This window comes from Pelophylax lessonae (genome assembly GCF_965119305.1).
Source record: "Pelophylax lessonae genome assembly, chromosome: 2".
NCBI classification, from domain to species: Eukaryota; Metazoa; Chordata; class Amphibia; order Anura; family Ranidae; genus Pelophylax; species Pelophylax lessonae.
Genome location: NC_138769.1, coordinates 407,988,427 through 408,011,136, shown reverse-complemented (window position 1 = coordinate 408,011,136; position 22,710 = coordinate 407,988,427). Strand labels below are relative to the sequence as shown.

General features: G+C 42.4%; 1 protein-coding gene across 5 annotated transcripts in view; it reads left to right on the top strand.

Moving 5' to 3' along the window:
- CAMKK1 (calcium/calmodulin dependent protein kinase kinase 1) overlaps window positions 1-22,710 on the top strand; it is a 362,689-nt gene that overhangs the window by 176,561 nt on the left and 163,418 nt on the right. For all 5 annotated transcript variants that reach the window (XM_082244977.1, XM_082244975.1, XM_082244976.1 and 2 more), the window contains exons 5-6: window positions 5,641-5,692; window positions 10,056-10,189. In XM_082244977.1, the coding sequence (XP_082101103.1) occupies window positions 5,641-5,692; window positions 10,056-10,189 (186 nt within the window). The remainder of the gene's footprint in view (window positions 1-5,640; window positions 5,693-10,055; window positions 10,190-22,710) is intronic.

Genomic DNA, 22,710 nt, shown 5'->3' with positions numbered 1-22,710 from the left:
ACTTGATTATCGTTAATATGCAAAAGTTTGACGCGCTAAGTGAAAAAGGAAGAAATAGTATTAATGTTTTCACTTTTTGTCCCTAAACATAACTGTATTCTATGACCGTAACATATGATGTGAACAGTGGAACATAATTTAAAGTGTGACTTTAGGAAAGCATTTCATATCTCCCCACTTTTCTTTTGGCTGATAGTGATGTCTAATTATAACCCTTTTGCTGCCCTTCTACAGTATAATATGATCTTGTTTCACATTATGTGCACGAGTATGCTCTGGACTGAATGATTAGATCTTATATGACAGGGATCCTCAAACTATGGCCCTCCAGCTGTTGCGGAACTACACATCCCATGAGGCATTGTAAAACTCTGACATTCACAGACATGACAAGGCATGATGGGAATTGTAGTTCCTCAACAACTGGAGGGCCATAGTTTGAAGATCCCTGTTATATGATTTAGTCATTTAGGTTGTGACTACAATTATCTATTGACCTATTACTCAACTCTTTCTGCTTTATAGTCTGTTTGCATTATGTCTGGTATAAATTTAACTAGGGTCTATTGTTCTGTTTTGTATTGTCTGAAGTTTGTAAACTTATCAGTGCAATGCAGCCACACACTATTATTAAAATGAGCTTATCATTCATTTGCTATTATTTTAATGACATACCCTGAAAATATTAACATGTGAATATGTAGTAATTAATGGGTTAATGTTATTTAAAGGGGAATTCCATTGATTTAAACCCTGTCACCTGGCCCTCCCTTAGTCCCACCCCCACATATACATACCTTCCCCCATTATTTTTCAAAGTGGTTCAATGATGTTATCAATACTTTCCCTCTTCTTTTAGTGGAAGGCATCCGTTCTTCCTCTCAGTCCTGGAGTACTGCAAGCCCAACCTGTATGATCACAGTCCTAGAGACGTGTGTCAATGACAGGCTGGACTCACAGGAAATGGGCAGAATGATGCAAGTGTCATTCTGCCTAAAGACGATAGCTGGCACTGCACCAGGGAGGAAGGTGGGGGCAGCAATGGAGTGTGGAGTAGAGGGTAAGTAAAGTTTTCCAAATTAATATATATATATATATATATATATATATATATACACAGTATCTCACAAAAGTGAGTACACCCCTGACATTTTCGTAAATATTTTATTATATCTTTTTATGTGAAAACACTGAAGAAATGACAGTTTGCTACAATGTAAAGTAATGAGTGTGCAGCTTGTATAACAGTGTAAATTTGCAGTCCCCTCAAAATAACTCAACACACAGTCCTTATTGTATAAACCGCTGGCAACAAAAGTGAGTACACCCCTAAGTGTAAATGTCCAGATTGGACCCAATTAGCCATTTTCCCTCCCCGGTGTCATGTGACTCATTAGTGTTACAATGTGTCATGTGTGAATGGGGAGCAGGTGTGTTAAATTTGGTGTTATCGTTCTCACTCTCTTACTGGTCACTGGAAGTTCAACATGGCACATCATGGCAAATAACTCTCTGAGGATCTCAAAAAAAGAATTGTTGCTCTACATAAATATGGCCTAGGCTATAAGAAGATCGCCAAGACCCTGAAACTAAGCTGCAGAACGGGGGCCAAGACCATACAGCAGTTTAACAGGACAGGTTCCACTCAGAACAGGCCTCACCATGGTTGACCAAAGAAGTTGAGTGCACGTGCTCAGTGTCATATCCGGAGGTTGTCTTTGGGAAATAGACATATGAGTGCTGCTAGCATTGCTGCAGAGGTTGAAGGCTTGGACGGGTTAGCCTATCAGTGCTCAGACCATACGCCGCACACTGCATCAAATTGGTCTGCATGGCTATCGCCCCAGAAGGAAGCCTCTTGTAAAGATGATACACAAGAAAGCCGGCAAAAAGTTTGCTGAAGACAAGCAGACTAAGAAAATGGGTTACTGGAGCCATGTCCTGTGGTCTTATGAGACCAAGATACATTTATTTGGTTCAGATGGTGTCAAGGGTGTGTGGCGGCAACCAGGTGAGGAGTACAAAGACAAGTTTGTCTTGCCTACAGTCAAGCATTGTGATGGGAGTGTCATGGTCTGGGGCTGCAAGAGTGCTGCTGGCACTGGGGAGCTACAGTTCATTCAGGGAACCATGAATGCCAACATGTACTGTGACATACTGAAGCAATGCATGATCGCCTCCCTTTGGAAACTGAACCACTGGGCAGTATTCCAACATAACAACCCCAAACACACCTCCAAGATGACCACTTACTTGCTAAAGAAGCTGAAGTAGGACTGGCCAAGCGTGTCTGCAGACTAGTGCTGGAAAATAATGGTGGTCACACAAAAATATTGACAGTTAGGACTAAGTTTAGACATATTCACTTAGGGGTGTACTCAATTTTTTTGCCAGCAGTTTCAACATTAATGGCTGTGTGTTGTTGTTTTGAGGGGACATCAACTTAACACTGTTATACAAGCTGTAAACTCACTTCTTTACATTGTAGCAAAGTGTAATTTCTTTAGTGTTGTCGCACAAAAAGATATAATAAAATATATACAAGAATGTAATGGGTGTACTCACTTTTGTGAGATACTATATATAATATAATTTTATATATATATATATATATAATTTTTTTCTTTCTTTTGGGACCCTGGGGAAATGGACAGCAACTAAAAAAAAAAAAAAAATGTTGGCCATCACAGGATAACTCTGCCCACAGCAATGATGCCTCAATTTTTCCGAGATGTGTTTTTCAGCTTTGCTGTTCTCTGTTTGTTCTTTGTTCTGTTGGATTTTTCTGCCTTTTTACTTCATGTCTTTTGGCTTTAATTGCATAGCTGTTGAAGTCCTGGTTCTTCTAGTCAGGGGCATTTCTAATTCTGTTTCCTACAATGCTTACAGCTAGGAAGGCTGATTGCCATAAGGTCTATCATTAGATATGAAAGGCATCCTTCACTCAATGTGAAATGTCAAAAATTCTACCCTCAGAGTTTCTCCTTGAAACCACTTCTCTCCTTCCTTCCTACAACTAGATCTAGACCAGCATTTGGCTCTTAGCACTTTCAAGAACCAAGTTTCTACCCAGTCTGTCTTGTTTCAGAGATTGTTGATATTTCACTCCTTGATTTAGACCGTTTGTACAGAGATTGTCCCATGTAGCTCCTCCTGTTTGTTCTCCTGTGACTCATTCAGATCTGAATCTTAAGTACCACTGTGTGAGCCCTTTACAGACATTCCATGCTCTCTACTTTGATCCTCAAGATGGTGTTTCCTGTAGCTGTCACCTCTGCGAGGTAGGCGTCTAAACTGTCAGCCTTATCTTGCAAGGAAGCTTTTCTGGTTTTGAACAGTGTGGTTCTGCCATCACCTCAACCAGGAGGTGTTCTCCAGTCCATTATCTGCACTGCTTCTTCAGGAAGACTAATTCCTTTTGTATTTTCGATGGACCCTGTAAGGGTACTCTGGCTTCTCATTCCACCAGCCCTAGCTATTTTCAGCTGGGCATCATTCAAAATTATGGTCCTGTGATGGAGTTCCACCTCTTCTTGTCCAGGCACACTCTATTAGATTTGTGAATGCCTCCTTGACTTTTCAACATTAAACCTCATTTTCGAATTTGCAAGGCTACTACCTAGTCTTTTGATTTTTTTCTTAATTCTACCAGGCTAGTATCCAGTCCTCATCTAATGCCAGCTATGGGCGTTGCATCTTTCAGATTGCTTATAAAGCTGTAGAGAGTCCCCAGTTTTCTGCAATTTTTCTGCAATCTGTTTGCTTCTTTTTCTATGTTGCCCACTCTTCTACTGCACTTTTTTTGGAAGTCCTGACAATCTAAGAATTCCTGTGCCCCTCAATGGATAAAAAAATATATACATTTTCTTTACCATAAAATCCTTTTCTTGGATTTCATTGAAAGACACAGGTCCTTCCCTTCTGTGTTTATTTTTATGCTCTCATTACTACTTTTCTACAAATCTGAGACATAATGGTTGGGGACAGGGATATCTTGTACTGGTCAATGTACATTTCTCCTGTAGGCGCATTAAAATGCAACAGTCGAAGAATTCTTCTGTCCCTCAATGGACCCCAAGAAAAGGATTTTACAGTGAGTACAAAAATCCTATTTTTTAATTCTGGATAGAGCAGTTTTGTGAAGAGGAATGGTCAAAAATTCCTCCTGAACGTTGTTCAGGTTTGATCCAGATCTACCAAAAGCGCTTGCTTGAAGTAATTGCTGCTGAAAGAGGATCGACAAGCTAATAACTCCAAGGGTTTAGTTACTTTGTCCTCCAGCACTGTGCATGTTTACTAGGGGGGGGGGGGGGGTTCAATAAAGGCACAAAATATTAGAATAGTTTTGTGTGTTATCAGCTTAACCACTTGACCCCAGTAAGGTTTTACCCCCTTCAATTGCTCGGTCATGCAACACTGTAAACAAATTAACCCCCTTAGCGGTATCCCCGAGCATGACTCGGGGTGGATTTTTTACGCTAGGATCGGTATCCCAGAGTCACGCTCGGGGTAGATGTGCAGAGCCTGCAACGGGGTTCCTTACCTTCTCCTGGCGATCCAGCGATGATCTCCCATTGCTGTGATCGCCAGCCGAGATCCCCGCCGCTCGCCTGCCAGTCTGATGACTTCCTGGTTCCGTTCCCTGCAGCAGCAATTGTGCATGGGAGCGGAACTGGGAGGGAAATTCAAATGTTGCACAAAACACAAACGCATAACATTTATATTATATATATATATACATACATACATATATATATATATTTATATATACACGTATATTATATATAATATATAACGCAATATAATATATATTATATAATAAAATTATATTATTGATTCGATTATAATTCATGCGTTTGTGTTTCAAATTTATCTCATCTGGGATGTCTACTAGAGTTGTTTTGGTCAGGTTTAAGTCAGTAATTACTAAGAATTGTAGGCCTATAATACATAACGCCAAGTTTCCATGCAAAAAATTGTACCGCTTTTGGTACATAATTCCTGACATAATCATACCGCCAGGGAGGTTAAATTTATGTTGTTTATTTTTTTACACAAATAGAGTTTTCTTTTGTTGGTATTTGATCACCACTGGGTTTTTCCATTTTTTATTATAAAAACAAAAAACAGACAGGTAATTATGAAAAAACTATTATATTTCTACTTTCTGTTCTAAAACATATCCAATCAAAAAATTACATTTCTTCATAAATTTAGGCCAAAATTTATTCTTCTACATGTCTATTTAAAAAAAATCCCAGTAAGCATAAATATCCCAATAAGTGGCAAAATCCATCTGTAGCCAGTGACAGTGGGAGTTAGCAGGAACATGCACACACCCCTAACCCGGGGCAGGCTGAATTAAGTACATTCACATAACCCAGCCTGCCTGTGCCGCCTGCCTGCAGTAAATGTGCTGTGTGTCGGTGGGAACTGGTTAATCACTTTGTGTTTGTCATTTGTTTTGACTTAGATGAGGATCTGATCACATTTTATGGCAAATTTTTGCACAAAACCAGGTACTTCCAAGGGGTTCATATACTTTTTCTTGCCACTGTATTTCTACCCATACTGTTCTATTACAAAGAACCCTTGTCAAGACTGAATAATACATTGAACTTTATTTATTCTACTTTTTAGGCTATGAAAGTTCTTTCAAAGAAAAGGTTATTGAAGCAATACGGTTTCCCACGTAAGTATTTTAATGGGTGTAAATGGGTGTAAAAAATGATGGTTTTGTTGCAAACTTGGTGGCTTCATAAAGCTAGGCCAAAAAGTTAAACAACAACAGTGAACTTCTGCCAAGCCCTGCATTGTAATATAACATTAATTCAATAAAAATTTCAATCTAAATCACACTCAAATGTAGAATGTGTCAAATGTCTGGCAATTATTCTCTGTTGAAGGGCATACTCACTACAGAGTCTTTTAAAAAAAAATGTATCAGTAGGTAAGAGGGTTAACTGCAGAGTGCAATATGTAAAAAACTGAAAAACTGAAATGCAAATGTAGAACCAGGTCAATAATTTTTTTTTTTTTTTTTTCAGTTTGGCAAAACAAATGGTATTGTGAAAGTCAGAAACTGCTATAGTGTGCAACAGCCATGATTGGTGTATGTTTAATTGGACTGAATGAAGACACAAATCAGTTGATTAAAAAAAATCTTGATTCCCCCAAAAGCATTTTGATACTTCCTGCATAAACAATTTACTGTGGGATTTATTATAAATACTAATAGCCAATTATATTTTGGGCATTTGAAAAACACATATCTTTTGTAAAAAAATAAAAAAATAAAAAAAATAAAGCCCTGTAACGCATTAAGCAATAAAAACCTAGGTCACCATTACTGTTGTAAAAAGGGCTCATACACTTAACAGCATGTACCGGTATACCAAATTTTAGCTGTACATGCGAGTTATAATGGTGAAGAAGATAACATGCATAGTATATATGTAGACAATGGCCTATACTCTATCAATTGTTTTGTGATTGTATCATATACTGTACTACCACCTGTACTGAGTGACTGGTTTCTATATTTTTTATGTAAGCTGAAAATTTCAACAAAAGTGTAATCTTAAAAAAAAAAAAACTAGTAAGCTGAAAATTTCAATAAAAGTGTAATCTTAAAAAAAAAATAGGTCACTTCCCTACACCCAATCTGTGTGGACAATGAAAAAGGAGCAGCAGCTCTCACATTGCTGTCTCCTGTCGGTATGCTTCCAGTCAGTACATACAGTATATTATACCTGATTTGCTCCTTACTCCCTTGAAGCAGTATTAAAACCAAAAATGTAATATACTGCAGCTTACCAATCATTTTTGTTTTCCTTCTGCTTTTAATTGGTGATCTGGCCACTAACCTCCTTTATTAGAGTGCCTGCACTCTACCCACTCTACTGCACCTCTGGAAGCAGCATTTTCAATCTTGGGGGAGAGGATTGTTGAATGTACTAGCAGTCTTAGGTACACTAACAAATTGAAGGCAAACTCCAGCTCACACTGTAGTCACAGCAACTGTGTTTTTTTTTTTTTTTCTTTTGGGATAAAGGTTTTACATGCATAAATAAAAGCTGGTCATTGTAAGTACCCCTGTCAGTGGTAAATGGTTTGTCTCAACACTATAACTGTTACGTTTGTAGAAAAGCGTGCTCTGTTGAAAAAACAACAGACTAAGGCCCCGTTCACACTGGGGCTATCCGACTTCCCGGGGCGACCTCACAGGTCGCAGCTCGCACCGCGACCTCGGAGCGGCCGGCACGGACTTCATAACATTGAAGTCAATGCAGGTCGCTCCAGGTCGCCCCAAAGAAGCTCCGGACCCTTTTTCTAAGTCGGAGCGACTTGTGTCGCTCCTATTAGAACGGGTCCACAGCTTCTCTATGCCAGGCGACCTACGGCGACCAGGTCGCCCCAGTGTGAACGGGGTCTTACAGGCTGGATTACCAGATGAAAATAACACAGCCTAAAAAGGAAAAATAACTGGTACTCTGCAATATAATAAATGTTTGCTTTTGGGTTTGATACTGCTTTAACCTGTTGCTGTACACTTAGCAGGAGCTGATACCAAGTCAAATTCAAAATCTATCTATTAAACATGTTCTATTCGCAAACGCATTTCATTAATGGGTATTGCATGTTCATAAGTGTAATTGTTTGTGTCTGTCTGGAGTTTGGCTTTAAAGGACAAAATCCTAAAAATAAAAATATAATTACATATATATATATATATATATATATATATATATATATATATATGTTCATTATACATATCTAAGCAGAATTTATTCAGTTTTTCTAAATACCTTCTGCTAAAGATGTCCTTAGCAATATGGTTGGTAGATCTTTTTAAAACAAGTGATCTTTAAAGTTATTGTAAACAATCACCTTGTTAAACAACCAATTCAGTTTAAAATAGAAATAAAATGCAAAACATTTTTGTATAGATATATAAAAAAAAAAAAACATTATAAATAAAGGTTTTCTCTGTTTTGTAAGTGATCACATTCCCTCTGCTCTCAGCTACATAAGAGCTGGGGGGGGGGGGGGAGCAGCAGTACACTGAGCTTTGCCAGTGAATGGCTGTGAAGGAGGGGGCATATCAAGACAAGTCTGATTATTAGAGGAGAGCACACTGAATTCCCAGCATAGCTGGATAACTAACTATGCTATGCTCCCCTGCTTGGTGTGGTCAGTTTTTAATAGGAAAGCAGAGGGACTGGCAGGAACACCAGGGATTTCACTTAAAGGAAGCAATATAAAGAGAACAGGATACTTTCTCATACAAGTACAAAGTACAGCAGGCACATATCAGGAATATGAAATGTTGGGTAAACACTTTAGGTTCTCCACACCACCACTATATTAAGCCTTGATCACCATGGGACATCTTACTCTCCCTTTATCTGATCCATTGATGCTATGTTCTCAAATTGTTTCATGGTTTCTCACTACAAGAAAGGATCTTTAGAGTCTAATAGGAGCAGCATAAGCACCTCCATAAGGCTCCTTTTACACCTAAATCTATTGTTTTCAGGCGTTTTTTTCAGGCGTTTTTGCAGGCGTTTGGAGGAAGGCATCGACATCTAACAAAAACGCTTGAAATCTGCCAAAAAAAGAAGCTCCTGTACTTTTTTGAGCTTCAGGCGTTTTCGCTTCAGGTGACAAAACGCTCATATGTGAAATGTGGGGCTGTTGAAATTAATGATTTTGGTTGTTGGGCGTTTTGAGACTTTAGAGATGAGCGTTTTACGAGCTGAAAAACGATCAGGTGCGAACAGGGCCTAAAGTTTTAATTTTCACATAACATTTGGGGTTTGAAGCTTGAAGCTATTTTTTTTTTATTAAGGTAAGGTTATAGAATCCTCCTATACAGTAATATTTACCATGCTTGTCGTCATGGTTTGCAAACTGATACATAGAAAATGTAACACAGAAAGTTTTAGAAGTTTTTTTTCCCTTTATAATACGCTTAACTGATTTAACACTGCTTAGGTTTGCTGAATTCCCTATCCTTTCTATAGTATTAATGTTGCTACTCCACAGTGGCCACCTTCACCACTCTACTGATGCTGGACCGCACTTCTGGCTAATGCCTCCACAGATGCAAATGCTGCTACTCCACACTTCCCAAGCTTGTCACTGAACACACTATACAATATCACTCTAATTTCACTGCTCCATACTCCTCAGAACTCCACGATCCCTACTGATTCCACTCCAAAAACTGCTGCTGCACAGTCCCTACTGATGTCATTCCACTACCGCTGTTGCCAATCCACAGTTTCTGCTGATGCATATCCACATGTCATTACTCTTAGGCTCCATTCACACCTGGGCGTTTTCAGCTCCAAAAACGCTCAAAAGAAACGTTTCCAAAACGCCCAACAAGTAAAACCCCATTCATTTAAATGGCCCCTGTTCACATCTGAGCGTTTTAACGCCTGAAGCAAAACGCCCAACGCTCAAAAAAGTACATGAGCTTCTTTTTGGGCAGATTACAGGCGTTTTCCATTGGTCTCTAGTCAATCTAAAAACGCCTGCACAAAAAACGCCTGCAAAAACGCCCATAAAAATGCCTGAAAAAATGCCTGAAACAAAAACGCCCAGGTGTGAATGGAGCCTAAAGTGCCATCCACAGTTCCTGCTAGCACTGCATCACATTCCCCACAGTGTAATTTACCACTATCACAGGCTTCTTACATTTAATGCATTTGTAATTATATTTATTTTCCACAAATATATCCATTTTGGACCGAGCACACTTTTGCTAGTACATGTAAAAAAAAAAATATTCATATTGTCCTTTAAACCATAATTGCTCAATTACAATTTTTGCCATAGACAAAATCCTGAACTATATGTACAGTAACTGAGTGTTTTGTTCTCTATAATACCTGTGCGCAGGTTGTATAATGTTTTTGTTGTACATAAACACGGTATTACAACAGTGGTATATAATATTGAGCAACTCTCAAATGCCTTAGCGTTTTTTTTTTAAATTAGTACTACCTCCATTTGTGCTTATTATCTTAATACTATTGTCTTGTTAGGCCGCCCTCCCCCTAGAGGATCAAAAACGGCATCTGGTGATCAGGCCAAACCAATGGCTCCGCTGGATAGGGTCTATCAAGAAATTGCCATTCTGAAGAAGCTGGATCATATTAATATTGTCAGACTGGTTGAGGTGGGTTTGAATAGGTTATCTGTGGTATTGCTTTATCCTTGTTATGCTCAGATTTTATATCCAGGTAGTTTGGTCAGTGCATTGTTTTCTAAAATTTATATAATACATTAGCTCTTTCATCCACACATACAACTATATGTTCAGTATTTTAAATGAGTTCACATATATTTATTGACCTTTAGAATTTTTAAAAGTTCTAAAATCCAAATACTCCTACGAATCTTAAAAGGTCTCTTATCACAGGAAAGTGTTCGCTATATAATTTTTACTGTGGGAATAACCAAGGTAACAAGGAGTAGTGATGTCGCGAACCTAAAATTCGCCGTTCGCGAACGGCGAACGCGAACATCGGCAAATGTTCGCGAACCGGCGAACCGGGCGAACCGCCATAGACTTCAATAGGCAGGCGAATTTTAAAACACACAGGGACTCTTTCTGGCCACAATAGTGATGGAAAAGTTGTTTCAAGGGGACTAACACCTGGACTGTGGCATGCCGGAGAGGGATCACGCAAAAAAAAGTTCTTAAAAATTATAATTTTTTGATAGAGAGCCAATTATTGGAAAAATTAAAAAAAATAAAAATAAAAAATTTCTTTGGATTTAGCATCTGGGGGGTCTAAAAAGTGTACCTGTCAAGTTTCAGCTCTGTAGCATGTCCAGAACCCCTAAAAAACAGCATTTTTATTATATTTTCAGTAATACGGCTTCTCTGCGGCTGGCTTTTTCTCTTGCAGGCATTTATCGGGCATTTTTTTAGGCAGGCATGTCATTTTTTGTATTTAGTGTCTGGGGGGTCTAAAAAGTGTACCTGTCAAGTTTCAGCTCTGTAGCATGTCCAGAACCCCTAAAAAACAGCATTTTTCTTATATTTTCAGGAATACGGCTTCTCTGCGGCTGGCTTTTTCTCTTGCAGGCATTTAGCGGGAATTTTTTTAGGCAGGCATGTCATTTTTTGTATTTAGTGTCTGGGGGGGTCTAAAAAGTGTACCTTTGAAGTTTCAGCTCTGTAGCATGTCCAGAACCCCTAAAAAACAGCATTTGTCTTATATTTTCAGGAATATGGCTTCTCTGCGGCTGGCTTTTTCTCTTGCAGGCATTTATCGGGCATTTTTTTAGGCAGGCATGTCATTTTTTGTATTTAGTGTCTGGGGGGTCTAAAAAGTGTACCTGTCAAGTTTCAGCTCTGTAGCATGTCCAGAACCCCTAAAAAACAGCATTTTTCTTATATTTTCAGGAATATGGCTTCTCTGCGGCTGGCTTTTTCTCTTGCAGGCATTTAGCGGGCATTTTTTTAGGCAGGATGTCATTTTTTGTATTTAGTGTCTGGGGGGTCTAAAAAGTGTACCTGTCAAGTTTCAGCTCTGTAGCATGTCCAGAACCCCTAAAAAACAGCATTTTTCTTATATTTTCAGGAATATGGCTTCTCTGCGGCTGGCTTTTTCTCTTGCAGGCATTTAGCGGGCATTTTTTTAGGCAGGCATGTAATTTTTTGTATTTAGTGTCTGGGGGGTCTAAAAAGTGTACCTGTCAAGTTTCAGCTCTGTAGCATGTCCAGAACCCCTAAAAAACAGCATTTTTCTTATATTTTCAGGAATACGGCTTCTCTGCGGCTGGCTTTTTCTCTTGCAGGCATATATATCAGTGGTGGGTGGGCAGTGGCACAGTACACTCTCTGTGGACCTGACAGCAGTCACTGGCACCCAGGCAACTGCAATTTAAAAAATATATATATATTTTTTTACTTTGCAAGCTGCTGTGCCACTTTATATATCAGTGGTGGGTGGGCAGTGGCACAGTACACTCTCTGTGGACCTGACAGCAGTCACTGGCACCCAGGCAACTGCAATTTAAAAAATATATATATATTTTTTTACTTTGCAAGCTGCTGTGCCACTTTATATATCAGTGGTGGGTGGGCAGTGGCACAGTACACTCTCTGTGGACCTGACAGCAGTCACTGGCACCCAGGCAACTGCAATTTAAAAAAATATATATATTTTTTTACTTTGCAAGCTGCTGTGCCACCTTATATATCAGTGGTGGGTGGGCACACAGTGGCACTGCAGTGGGCACAGTACACTCTGTGGACCTGACAGTAACTGGCAGCCCAGGCAACTGCAATAATAAAAAATATTTTTTTTTTTCAATTTATTGCAACAAGATGCTGTGCCACCGTATATATATCAGTGGTGGGCAGTGCACTGCAGTGGGTACAGTGCACTCTGTGGACCTGACACAGCACTCACTGCAATTATGACAGAGGAAAAAAAAAATATTTTTTAAAATGCAAGGTACTGTGCCTGTGCCACCCGAAATGAGTGTGGTGTGCACACAGTACAGTCTGTGGTAGGTCTGTGGCCTCTCACACACAGCGGGCAGGCAACTGCAGTGTACAATAGATATATATAGATATATATATAAGGAAAAAACTCTATTACCTTACCAGCCCTTAAAAGGGCTTTTGGGGACACTATATATATATATATATATATATATATATATATATATGTATATATATAAATAAAAAAAATCCTCAATTACCAGCCCTTAAAAGGGCTTTTGGGGACACTAGATAGATATAGATATATATATATATATATAAGAAGAAACAACTCAATTACCAGCCCTTAAAAGGGCTTTTGGGGACGCTAGGTATATATATATATATATATATATATATATATATATATATAAAAAAAACACAAATACCAGCCCTTAGAAGGGCTTTTTGGGGTGCTGTCCTTACAGCAGTAGTGGACCAAGAACACTGCAAGACCAGGAACACTGACTAACTGTCCCTAGCTTAACAGCAGCAGCAGCAGCAGCAGCTCTCTCCCTACTCTCACTACACACACTGCTTCAGAATGATCTAAGATGGATGCTGCCCTTGCTTATTTATAGGAGGTGGGAGGGTGTGGGAGGGAGGTATGCTGATTGGCTGGAAATGTGTCTGCTGACTGTAAAGTTCAGGGTCAAAGTTTGCCTCAATGATGTCTTATGGGGGGCGGACCGAACATCGCATATGTTCGCCGGCAGCGGCGAACGCGAACATGCTAAGTTCGCCGGGAACTGTTCGCCGGCGAACAGTTCTATACATCTCTAACAAGGAGTGAAGCATCCTTAGTATGGACCTGATAAGGAATTTTCTGGGGATCAAGAACCTGTTCCCACATTTGGAAATGTACTTTACTCACAGGCCTCAATAGTAGTTTGGTTTTGGCTAACAGAAAAGTAATATCCGTATTTATTTTGAGATCAAACTGTTGAAAAATAAATGCAAGTTAGGCTTCAAGGTTTATTCATATTTGTTCCTTGTCTCATATGGATTTTTGTTTTCTATCAAGCACTTTACTGGTTTTACCAACATGATAGAATTCAGTCTTTCCCATAATCCATTAAAATATTTGGAATTCATTTTTTAACAGGGAACTAAACTCTTGAAACTTGCTTGTTCTGCACGAGTGTGCCCTGATCATCAGCAACTGTATTGGTTAACATGAGTAACTACAGGCAAAAAATAAATTGTTCAACATTTGAGCTGCATATCACTAGGAGTATCAGCAACTCCTACATTTCATTGTTCGCAGTTTATTTTTTTGCATTTACAAATTTGCTAAGGAAAGTAATTATGTAGCTGTCACTAATTGCAACTACAAAACCAAGTTTAGCTAGTGCCCTCCTTATAATGACAGTAAAGACAGGATCTCCTGTTTGTTGCTGTCCTTCGCTTGCCAGCTTAATTGCAGTTTATGAACTTTGTTGTAGGGATATGGATCCATAAAATTATTTTTCTCTTTCGTTCATTGACGGACACAGCTCCTGATATTCATAACCATTGGGTTATACTGCCCCCAACAGGAGTAGGATACCAGGCAGAAAATGGTTCTGGCTACACCCATGGGCAGTCCCAGGGGGGTATACTCCCTCTCTCTGCTATAGCCACTCAGTTTGCCCAGTCAGGAGTAAGGATCTATTTTCTTGCTGGGATCTTTGGCCCTGGCAAAAATTATTAGATGGAACATTTTTTTCCTCCTGAATTTTTTTCCTGTGAGATCTACAATCAACTGCCGGACTGGGCGATGGGCTGGATAATCTAGATCAAGTGGTCACCCCAATCTGGCCAGCGAGCGCCCCCCCCCCCCCCCGCCCTGCCTGGATCTGTCCTTGAGGCCTGGTCTTCCTTCTGGGTCCCTGTAAGCCTTATGGTGCCATGCGGGGCCATCATTTTGTTGTAGCCTGTGTGTTTCTATACACGGCTGCCATGTTTGTGTAGTCCGGCAGCCATTTTGTTGTGGTTTGCCACTGGAAATGGCGGCAGCCATGACAGTGGAGCCCTGTGGGAGGCACTTTAGACGGTCAGGGCCCCTCCTCATCCCCTGGTTCTGATTCCGGGATCATTTTACTTATTGATCGCCGCACTTGTAGTGCAGATTCCCCTGGTGGCTGCAGGTGCCTGTTTCTGTGGGTGGGGAGTCTGGTGTAGTCCTCTCCCTCTCTCCTGAGGATCGCTTGGTGCTTTGTGCCTGGCAGACTGGTGCTGCAAACGAGGTGGGGGTTGTCCCTTAGCAGTGTTTTACACTTTTTGTGGGGTCCCCCTGGTGACGGTCATGGAGTCTTTGGCGCACGTTTCCCCACCTGATCCCCTCTCTGAGGCTGCGGGGCCCTCTGGGTCCCAACCATCCATCCATGCACTGACAGCAGTCCTGGAGTCCCTTGTGTCCCGGGTGGAGGTGGCTTGCAGGTGACGGGCCAGTAAATAGTGCCCCCCGCCTTCCCCTGCCTCATCTGTCTCATCAGATCCTAAATCTGATTCAGCCCCTGCTAGGTCTGAAACCACACAGACTCCCCTGACAATAAGAATGGTTCCTCCATGTCTGTGACAGCGCATGAAAAGGCGCTGGTGGATGCGCTGATTGTATCTGTGCATGAGACCCCGAAGATGAACCCTAAGATGAAGGATGCAGCTGAAGCTGCAACGGAGCCGCAGGTGCCCTTTGGCACTCACAAGCCATACAAAGCAGCAAAGGTGTTTCCTTTCCCTGCCTATTTTGATAAAATTGTCGCTAAAGAGTGGGGACGTCCCGTAGGGTCCCTAAGCGCTTTACTAGGCGTTACCCCTATGAGGAGTCCCTTCTTAAGAAGTGGACTGTACCACTGGTGATGGACCCTTCGGTTTCCAGATTATACAAGGCAGCCATGATTCTGGTTGAAGAGTCCCCAGTCTTTAGGGATCCAGCTGACTGGAAAGCGGAGGCTGTGGCCCGCACTGGCTGGTTCGGCAAAGAGGCTAGTATTCACCATTGCCCTAGCGTCGCAAACTTTGAGCGAGTAGGCTTAGCTCCTACACCTTGACCTGGAGGGGGAACAGCTCCCCCCTGCCTTTGCCAAGCTGGCGGACCAGCTGGTCCAGAGGCTGCAGTTTGTTCATCCGTGATGCCTCTTTGGATGCGGCTTCCCTGATAACTTAACCCTCTGTTTTGGCAGTGGTCCTTCAGCGTGTCTTTTGGCTCAAGTGCTGGTCTGCGGACCAGACTTCAAAAAAGTCCTTAACTGATGTTCCTATTCAAGGAGATTGCCTGTTTGGAGCTACCCTGGATGACATCATTAAAGGTCTCACAGGGGGGAAGAGTACTTTTCTTCCGCAGGTGTAACGCTCCTGCGTTTTCTGAAACAAGATGGATTTGCAGCTGCAGAAAAACTCCACTCAGATAGGTTAGCAATCATGTATGGTAGTAGGTGGTAGGATAGCAGATGACATACAGGAGAGACTAACCCAGTGCAAGGATAGTCATGTAGAGATAGGTTGAAATACCAATTCCAACTCCCAAGACTCATCACTGTGGTCTGTCTGATTCAGCATACAAATATACACACTCAATAAGATGTTCCTGGAGTGATAGATGTATATAGCAGTATAGCGGTGATGAGCTAAAGAGACAGGTATGCACAGTGACAATAGGTGAACAGCACTTGAGAGAAATGTTCATGAGAGTATAGATGGTAACAGGTAGGATGCAGATAGGTTAGCAATCATGTATGGTAGTAGGTGGTAGGATAGCAGATGACATACAGGAGAGACTAACCCAGTGCAAGGATAGTCATGTAGAGATAGGTTGAAATACCAATTCCAACTCCCAAGACTCATCACTGTGGTCTGTCTGATTCAGCATACAAATATACACACTCAATAAGATGTTCCTGGAGTGATAGATGTATATAGCAGTATAGCGGTGATGAGCTAAAGAGACAGGTATGCACAGTGACAATAGGTGAACAGCACTTGAGAGAAATGTTCATGAGAGTATAGATGGTAACAGGTAGGATGCAGATAGGTTAGCAATCATGTATGGTAGTAGGTGGTAGGATAGCAGATGACATACAGGAGAGACTAACCCAGTGCAAGGATAGATGTTAGTAGGCTCAAGAGCTAGCAATCTAAACAACAGTGCAGATGATAGTAACAGTCCTTAATATGCAGAGCTAGATAGTGTAAGCTTAGTAGGAAGGTTTATGGAGGATTCCCCTGCGGGGTACTTATCACTAATAGCAAGCAGTAGTAGAGAGGTTCGGTATGAGCGAATGATCCGGTAGCGGGATACAGGGATCAGTAGCGAGGTTCCGACAGCGAGGTACGCTTGTGAGCATGTGAGCTTCAAGGCAGGTTGAACGAACATGTGAGTGAGAACGCCGGCGGTTGAAATAGCCGCTCTGCGGCGCTCAGTGATGACAGCATCGGTCTTAAAGGTGTATGCGCACCTACCAGAAGAGAATGGTGGGACGCATACACTGACTTGGAAAGTGAAATAAAGGGTACCAGAGGTACCAGAACATTACAGCAGGCTACCAAGGGCATGGAACCTCTTCATAGACGTGGGCCTTCCTTCTCAGCTCATAATACGTTTTTTTGTCCCTCAGGGTCGACTGACAAGGGCTCAAAGCCTTTCAGGGCCTCTTCTGGATAATCCAAATGAACCTGGTCTGGCAAGCCAAGATCGAGCTTCCCCAGACCCGTGGACAAGGCTTCTTCTGCATGAAGGTGCAACCTCACCCGTATCGGGGGTGGGGGGACGTCTTCGCTGGTTTCCGGACCCGTGGACTTCCCGGGTGCAAGACAAGTGGGTCCACAAAGCCATTCGGTCCGGGCGTCTGTCCCCAGGCCGCTTACAGGGCCTGTTTGGGGCGGTACAATACCTGTTCCTTCAAGTGGTAATTGTCCCGGTTCTGACCTTGTAACATGTTCAGTTTTACTCAAACCTATTTACAGTTCCCAGGAAGGAAGGCAAAGTGTGTCCAATCCTGGACCTCAAGGCGCTAAACTGCTTTGTGCGGCTACAAAAGTTCAGAATGGAGTCTATTCAAACGGTGGTGGCCTCCCTGCATCAGAGGTGTTTCCTCGCCTCTGTCAATATCAAGGATGCCTACCTTCACATTCCAATATGTGCCAGTCACCAGTGTTTTCTCTGCTTTGCTGTGGGAGAGGAGCATTATCAGTTTGTGGCGTTACCCTTTGGTCTCGCATCTGCTCCTCGGGTCTTCATAAAAGTGTTAGCCCTGGTGCTAGCTTTGCTACGCCAGTTGGGGTTCGTGGTAATGGGCTACTTGGATGATCTCCTTCTGCGAGCGGTGTCCCTCTCTGCTCTGGTCGAGAACCTGGAGATCACAATACGAACTCTGTTGGATTCTGAATTTTCAGAAATCTGCTCTGGTTCAGTCCACAAAGCTGGAATATCCGGGCCTGACTCTGGACCCGGCCTTAGCCACAGTGCTCCTTCCTCTGGACAAACTCCAGAAATTGCAGGCTGCAATTCGTTTTCTGCTGTCCAACAAATGGTCATCCCCCTGGACTTGCATGCGGGTGCTAGGCCTGATGGTGTCTACCTTTTTGAGGAGGTTCTGTTTGCAGAGTTCCATAAGAGGTCCCTGCAAAGGGAAATTCTAACCAAATGGGACAGGACTCCGCAGTCTCTGGACAATCAGATCCGGCTGAGTCGGGGCACGAAGGAGTCCCTGATATGGTGGCTTTGTTCTCCGGCGCTTTGGCTTCCTCCCCTTGTATTGGACAGTGGTCACCATGGATTGCGGCCTGTCCGGCTGGAGAGGCGTCTTCAGCAAGCATTCTGCTCAGGGGATCTGGACGCTGGAAGAGTCCAGACTCCTGATCGATGTATTGAAACTTTGATCGATAAGATTGTGTCTGGATCATTGGACGGATCGTCTTCATGGTTGTCTAGTGTGCATTCAATCGGACAATACCCCAGCCGTGGCTTATGCCAATCACTAGGGGGGTACAAGAAGTGTCCTGGCGGCTCTGGAGGTAGCCGGAATTCTAAGGTGGGCAGAACGGTTCGTTCCAGCCCTCTCCACTGTACACATTCCCTGGATTTAAAATTGGCAGGCAGATTATCTCAATCGGCAGGCGTTGGACCATGGGGAAGTGGTCCCTTCATCTGAAGGTGTTTCATTAGCTGTGTTCCCAGTGGGGGCACTCTCGAGGTGGATCTGTTGGCATCTCAGCTCAACAGAAAGGTGCAGAGGTTTGTGGCTTGGTCAAGGGATTCTCTAGCGGACGCCACAGATGCGCTGGTGGCCCTGTGGGGTCAGTACCATCTGATTTACACCTTCCCTCCTCTCAAGCTTCAGCCCAGACCTCTACGCAGGATTGAGGCAGAAGGGATTCTGGTCATCTTAGTGGCTCTGAACTGGTTTCCCTGGGCTTGTTACGCCGAGGCTGGTCACCGACGTTCCTTGGCAGCTTCCTCTCTGGGAGGATCTGCTGTCCCATGGAACGATCATACATCCTGCTTTACAGTCGCTGGCTTTGACGGCTTGGCTGTTGAACGTCAGGTGCTGAAGGATAGGGGTTTATCTGAGTCGGTGACTCCTACACTGTTGGAAGCTAGGAAATCTACCTCTAGGAAGATCTACCATCATACGTGGAAAACATACATTGGGTGGTGTGAGTCTGAGTGTGGGGTTCTTCCTCGCTCCTTCTCTGTGGCTCGGATCCTACCCTTCCTTCAACGGGGGGTTGAAAAGATATTGGCCTTGATTAACATCAAGGGTCAGGTGTCGGCTTTGGTGGTCTTCTTCCAATGACCTTTGGCCACACACTCCCTGGTGCGTACCTTTCTTCAGGGTATCCGACATTTGGTTCCTCCAATGTGGGCTCCATGGCCGCCTTGGGATCTTATTTTGGTGGTTTCAGCTCTACAGAAGCAGAAGCCCCTGCTTACGCTGCTTACGCTGTCCCAGAAGGTGGCCTTTTTAGTAGCTATCATCTCTGCACGCAGGGTGTCAGAACTGGCGGCGTTATCCTGTCGTTTATTTTACTTGGTGGTTCTTTGCCCCTGTCCATCATTCCTTCCAAAGGTTGTTTCTAATTTTCATTTAAATGAAGACACTATTTTGCCTTCCCTTTGTCCCAGGCCTAAACATCCGAAGGTGTACCTGGCAACTACGGAATCTTTCAGGAACTTAGACTCTCTCTTTGTGCTCATGGATGGACCCCAAAGTGTTGTCCGCTTCCTCTGCGACCATTTCCAGTGGGATCAGATAGACGGTGGTTCAGGTCTATTCTATCAGGGGTCAGGTTCCTCCTTTCTTTGTCCGCTTGTTGTCCGCTTCCTCTGCGACCATTTCCAGAGGGATCAGATAGACGGTGGTTCAGGTCTATTCTATCAGGGGTCAGGTTCCTCCTTTCCCTGTCAAGACGCCCCCTACTAGGGTGCTTAGTGCCTTCTGGGCTTTCCATCATCAGGTGTCAGTGACGCAGGTTTGCAAGGCGGCCACCTGGTCGTCGGTGCACACTTTTACAAAGTTTTGTGAATGTGTTGGCATATGCAGACGCTTCTTTTGGCTGCAAGGTTTTTCAGGCTGCTGTTTAGGAGGACCTGATCCTCTTTGAGGGTGTGTTGTTTTTTTCAGGTGGGCTCCAGTTGTTTGGATGGCTAATGTTTAGCCTTGGGATTTTTTTTGTTGTTTCCACCCCTCATGTTTAACACTGCTTTGGGATGTCCAAATGGTTATGAATATCAAGAGCTGTGTCCATCAATGAACGAAAGAAAAAATTGGATTTTTGCCTTGCGTAAAATCAATTTTCTGCCTAGTGTCCTACTCCTGTAAGGGGCAATATAATCCAATGGTTATAAATATCAGAAGCTGTGTCCGTCAATGAACATCAGAGAAATGGATTTTACGGTAAGTCAAAAATCCAATTTTTTTCTACCTGCCTACTTTCAAGATTATTTTATGCAAGTTCAATCTTATGATTATTTATATTAAAACATTTATTGATCTGCACTATCCAGTGCACTTTGGTTTAATGCTCCATTTCTTAGCATTGATTGCCAGATTGCGAAATTGCCTTCTGCTAGAGACAGAAATTCTAAATGTTGACTCTTTAGTTCAGTTCACTTACTTCCAATTTACTGTACCCTAGTTTTTGTGTTGTGTGGCTTTAATTCAGTTGTGAAGAAAAGGCTCTTTAACCACTTCCGGACCACCCACTGCATATTTACGTTGCTAGTTTGACGTTCAATACCGATGATATGGCAGCAAATAGCTGCCATAACCCTGGTATTTCTCTACACAGCTGGTGGTTCTCTTTCACATAAAAGTGGTCCCAGTGGCAGATTCACTGTGGGATCACTTTTATGGGTGGCGGGACAGGTGCACACCCCCATCCCGCCGCTTACCGGAGCCGTCGGTAGCGGGGAAAATGATCCGATCCTTCCGGGTCACAGGCAGGAAGTAGAGTGAGGGCAAGATGGCCCCCACTTGTCTCTATGGCCTTGGAGGAACCCGGACCAACGTAATACGTCGCTTCCGCCCACCAGCCTTAATTTTTTTCTTTTTTACTTTAAAAAAAAAAAAATACTTTTTTTTGCTTTTAAGTGTTGTACTGTAGATGTGAGATTTAAAGTTTTTTTTTTGACCCCCAGCTCTCACATTAAAGAAAACCTGTCCTGCTTATTTCTATTACAGTAGTAACCTGCACTTCAAAAGGAATTAGTAAATCAATTACAGTATCTCACAAAAGTGATTATACCCCTGACATTTTTGTAAATATTTTATTATATCTTTTCATGTGACAACACTGAAGAACTTACACTTTTCTACAATGTAAAGTAGTGAGTGTACAGCTTGTATAACCGTGTCAATTTGCTGTCCCCTTTAAAATAACTCAACACACAGCCAATAATGTCGAAACCGCTGGCAACAAAAGGGAGTACACCCCAAAGTGACAATGTCCAAATTGGGTCCAATTAGCCATTTTCCCTCCCCGGTGTTATGTGACTCGTTAGTGTTACAAGGTCTCAGGTGTGAATGGGGAGCAGGTGTGTTAAATTTGATACCGCTCTCACTCTCTCATACTGGTCACTGGAAGTTCAACATGGCACCTCATGGCTAAGAACTCTCTGAGGATCTGAAAAAATAATTGTTGCTCTACATAAAGATTGCCTAGGCTATAAGAAGATTGCCAAGACCCTAAAACTGAGCTGCAGCATTGTGGCCAAGACCATACAGCGGTTTACCAGGACAGGTTCTACTCAGAACAGGCCTCGCTGATAAACATATTTGGTTCAGATGGTGTCAAGCGTGTTTGGTGGCAACCAGGTAAGGAGTACAAAGACAAGTGTGTCTTAACTACAGTCAAGCACGGTTGTGGGAGTGTCATGGTCTGGGGCTGCATGAGTGCTGCCTGCATTGGGGAGCTACAGTTCATTGAGGGAACCATGAATGACAACATATACTGTGACATACTGAAGCAGAGCATGATCCCCCTCCCTTCGGAGATTGGGCTGCAGGGCAGTATTCTAACATGAAAACGACCCCAAACACACCTCCAAGACAACCACTGCCTTGCTAAAGAAGCTGAGGGTAAGGGTGATGGATTGGCCAAGTATGTCTTCAGACCTAAACTTTACTGAGCATCTGTGAGGCATCCTCAAATGGAAGGTGGAGGTGCGCAAGGTCTCTAACATCCACCAGCTCCGTGAATTTGTCATGGAGGAGTGGAAGAGGACTCCAGTGGCAACCTGTGAAGCACTGATGAACTTCATGCCCAAGAGGGTTAAGGCAGTGCTGGAAAATTATGGTAGCCACACAAAATATTGACACTTTTGGCCCAATTTGGACATGTTCACTTAGGGTTGTACTTACTTTGGTTGTCAGCGATTTTGACATTAATGGCTGTGTGTTGAATTATTTTGAGGGGAGAGCAAATTTACACTGTTATACAAGCTGTACACTCACTACTTTACATTGTAGCATAGTGCCATTTCTTCAGTGTTGTCAAATGAAAAGATATAATAAAATATTTATAAAAATGTGAAGGGTGTACTCACTTTTATGAGATACTGTGTGTGTGTGTGTGTGTGTATATATATATATATATATATATATATATATATATATATATATATATTCATCATATGCAAACAGAATCAATTATTCTAGTACTTGCATGACTTCCAGTTTTTGCACCTATATTTCTTTATTAAAATTCTGTCAGATTAA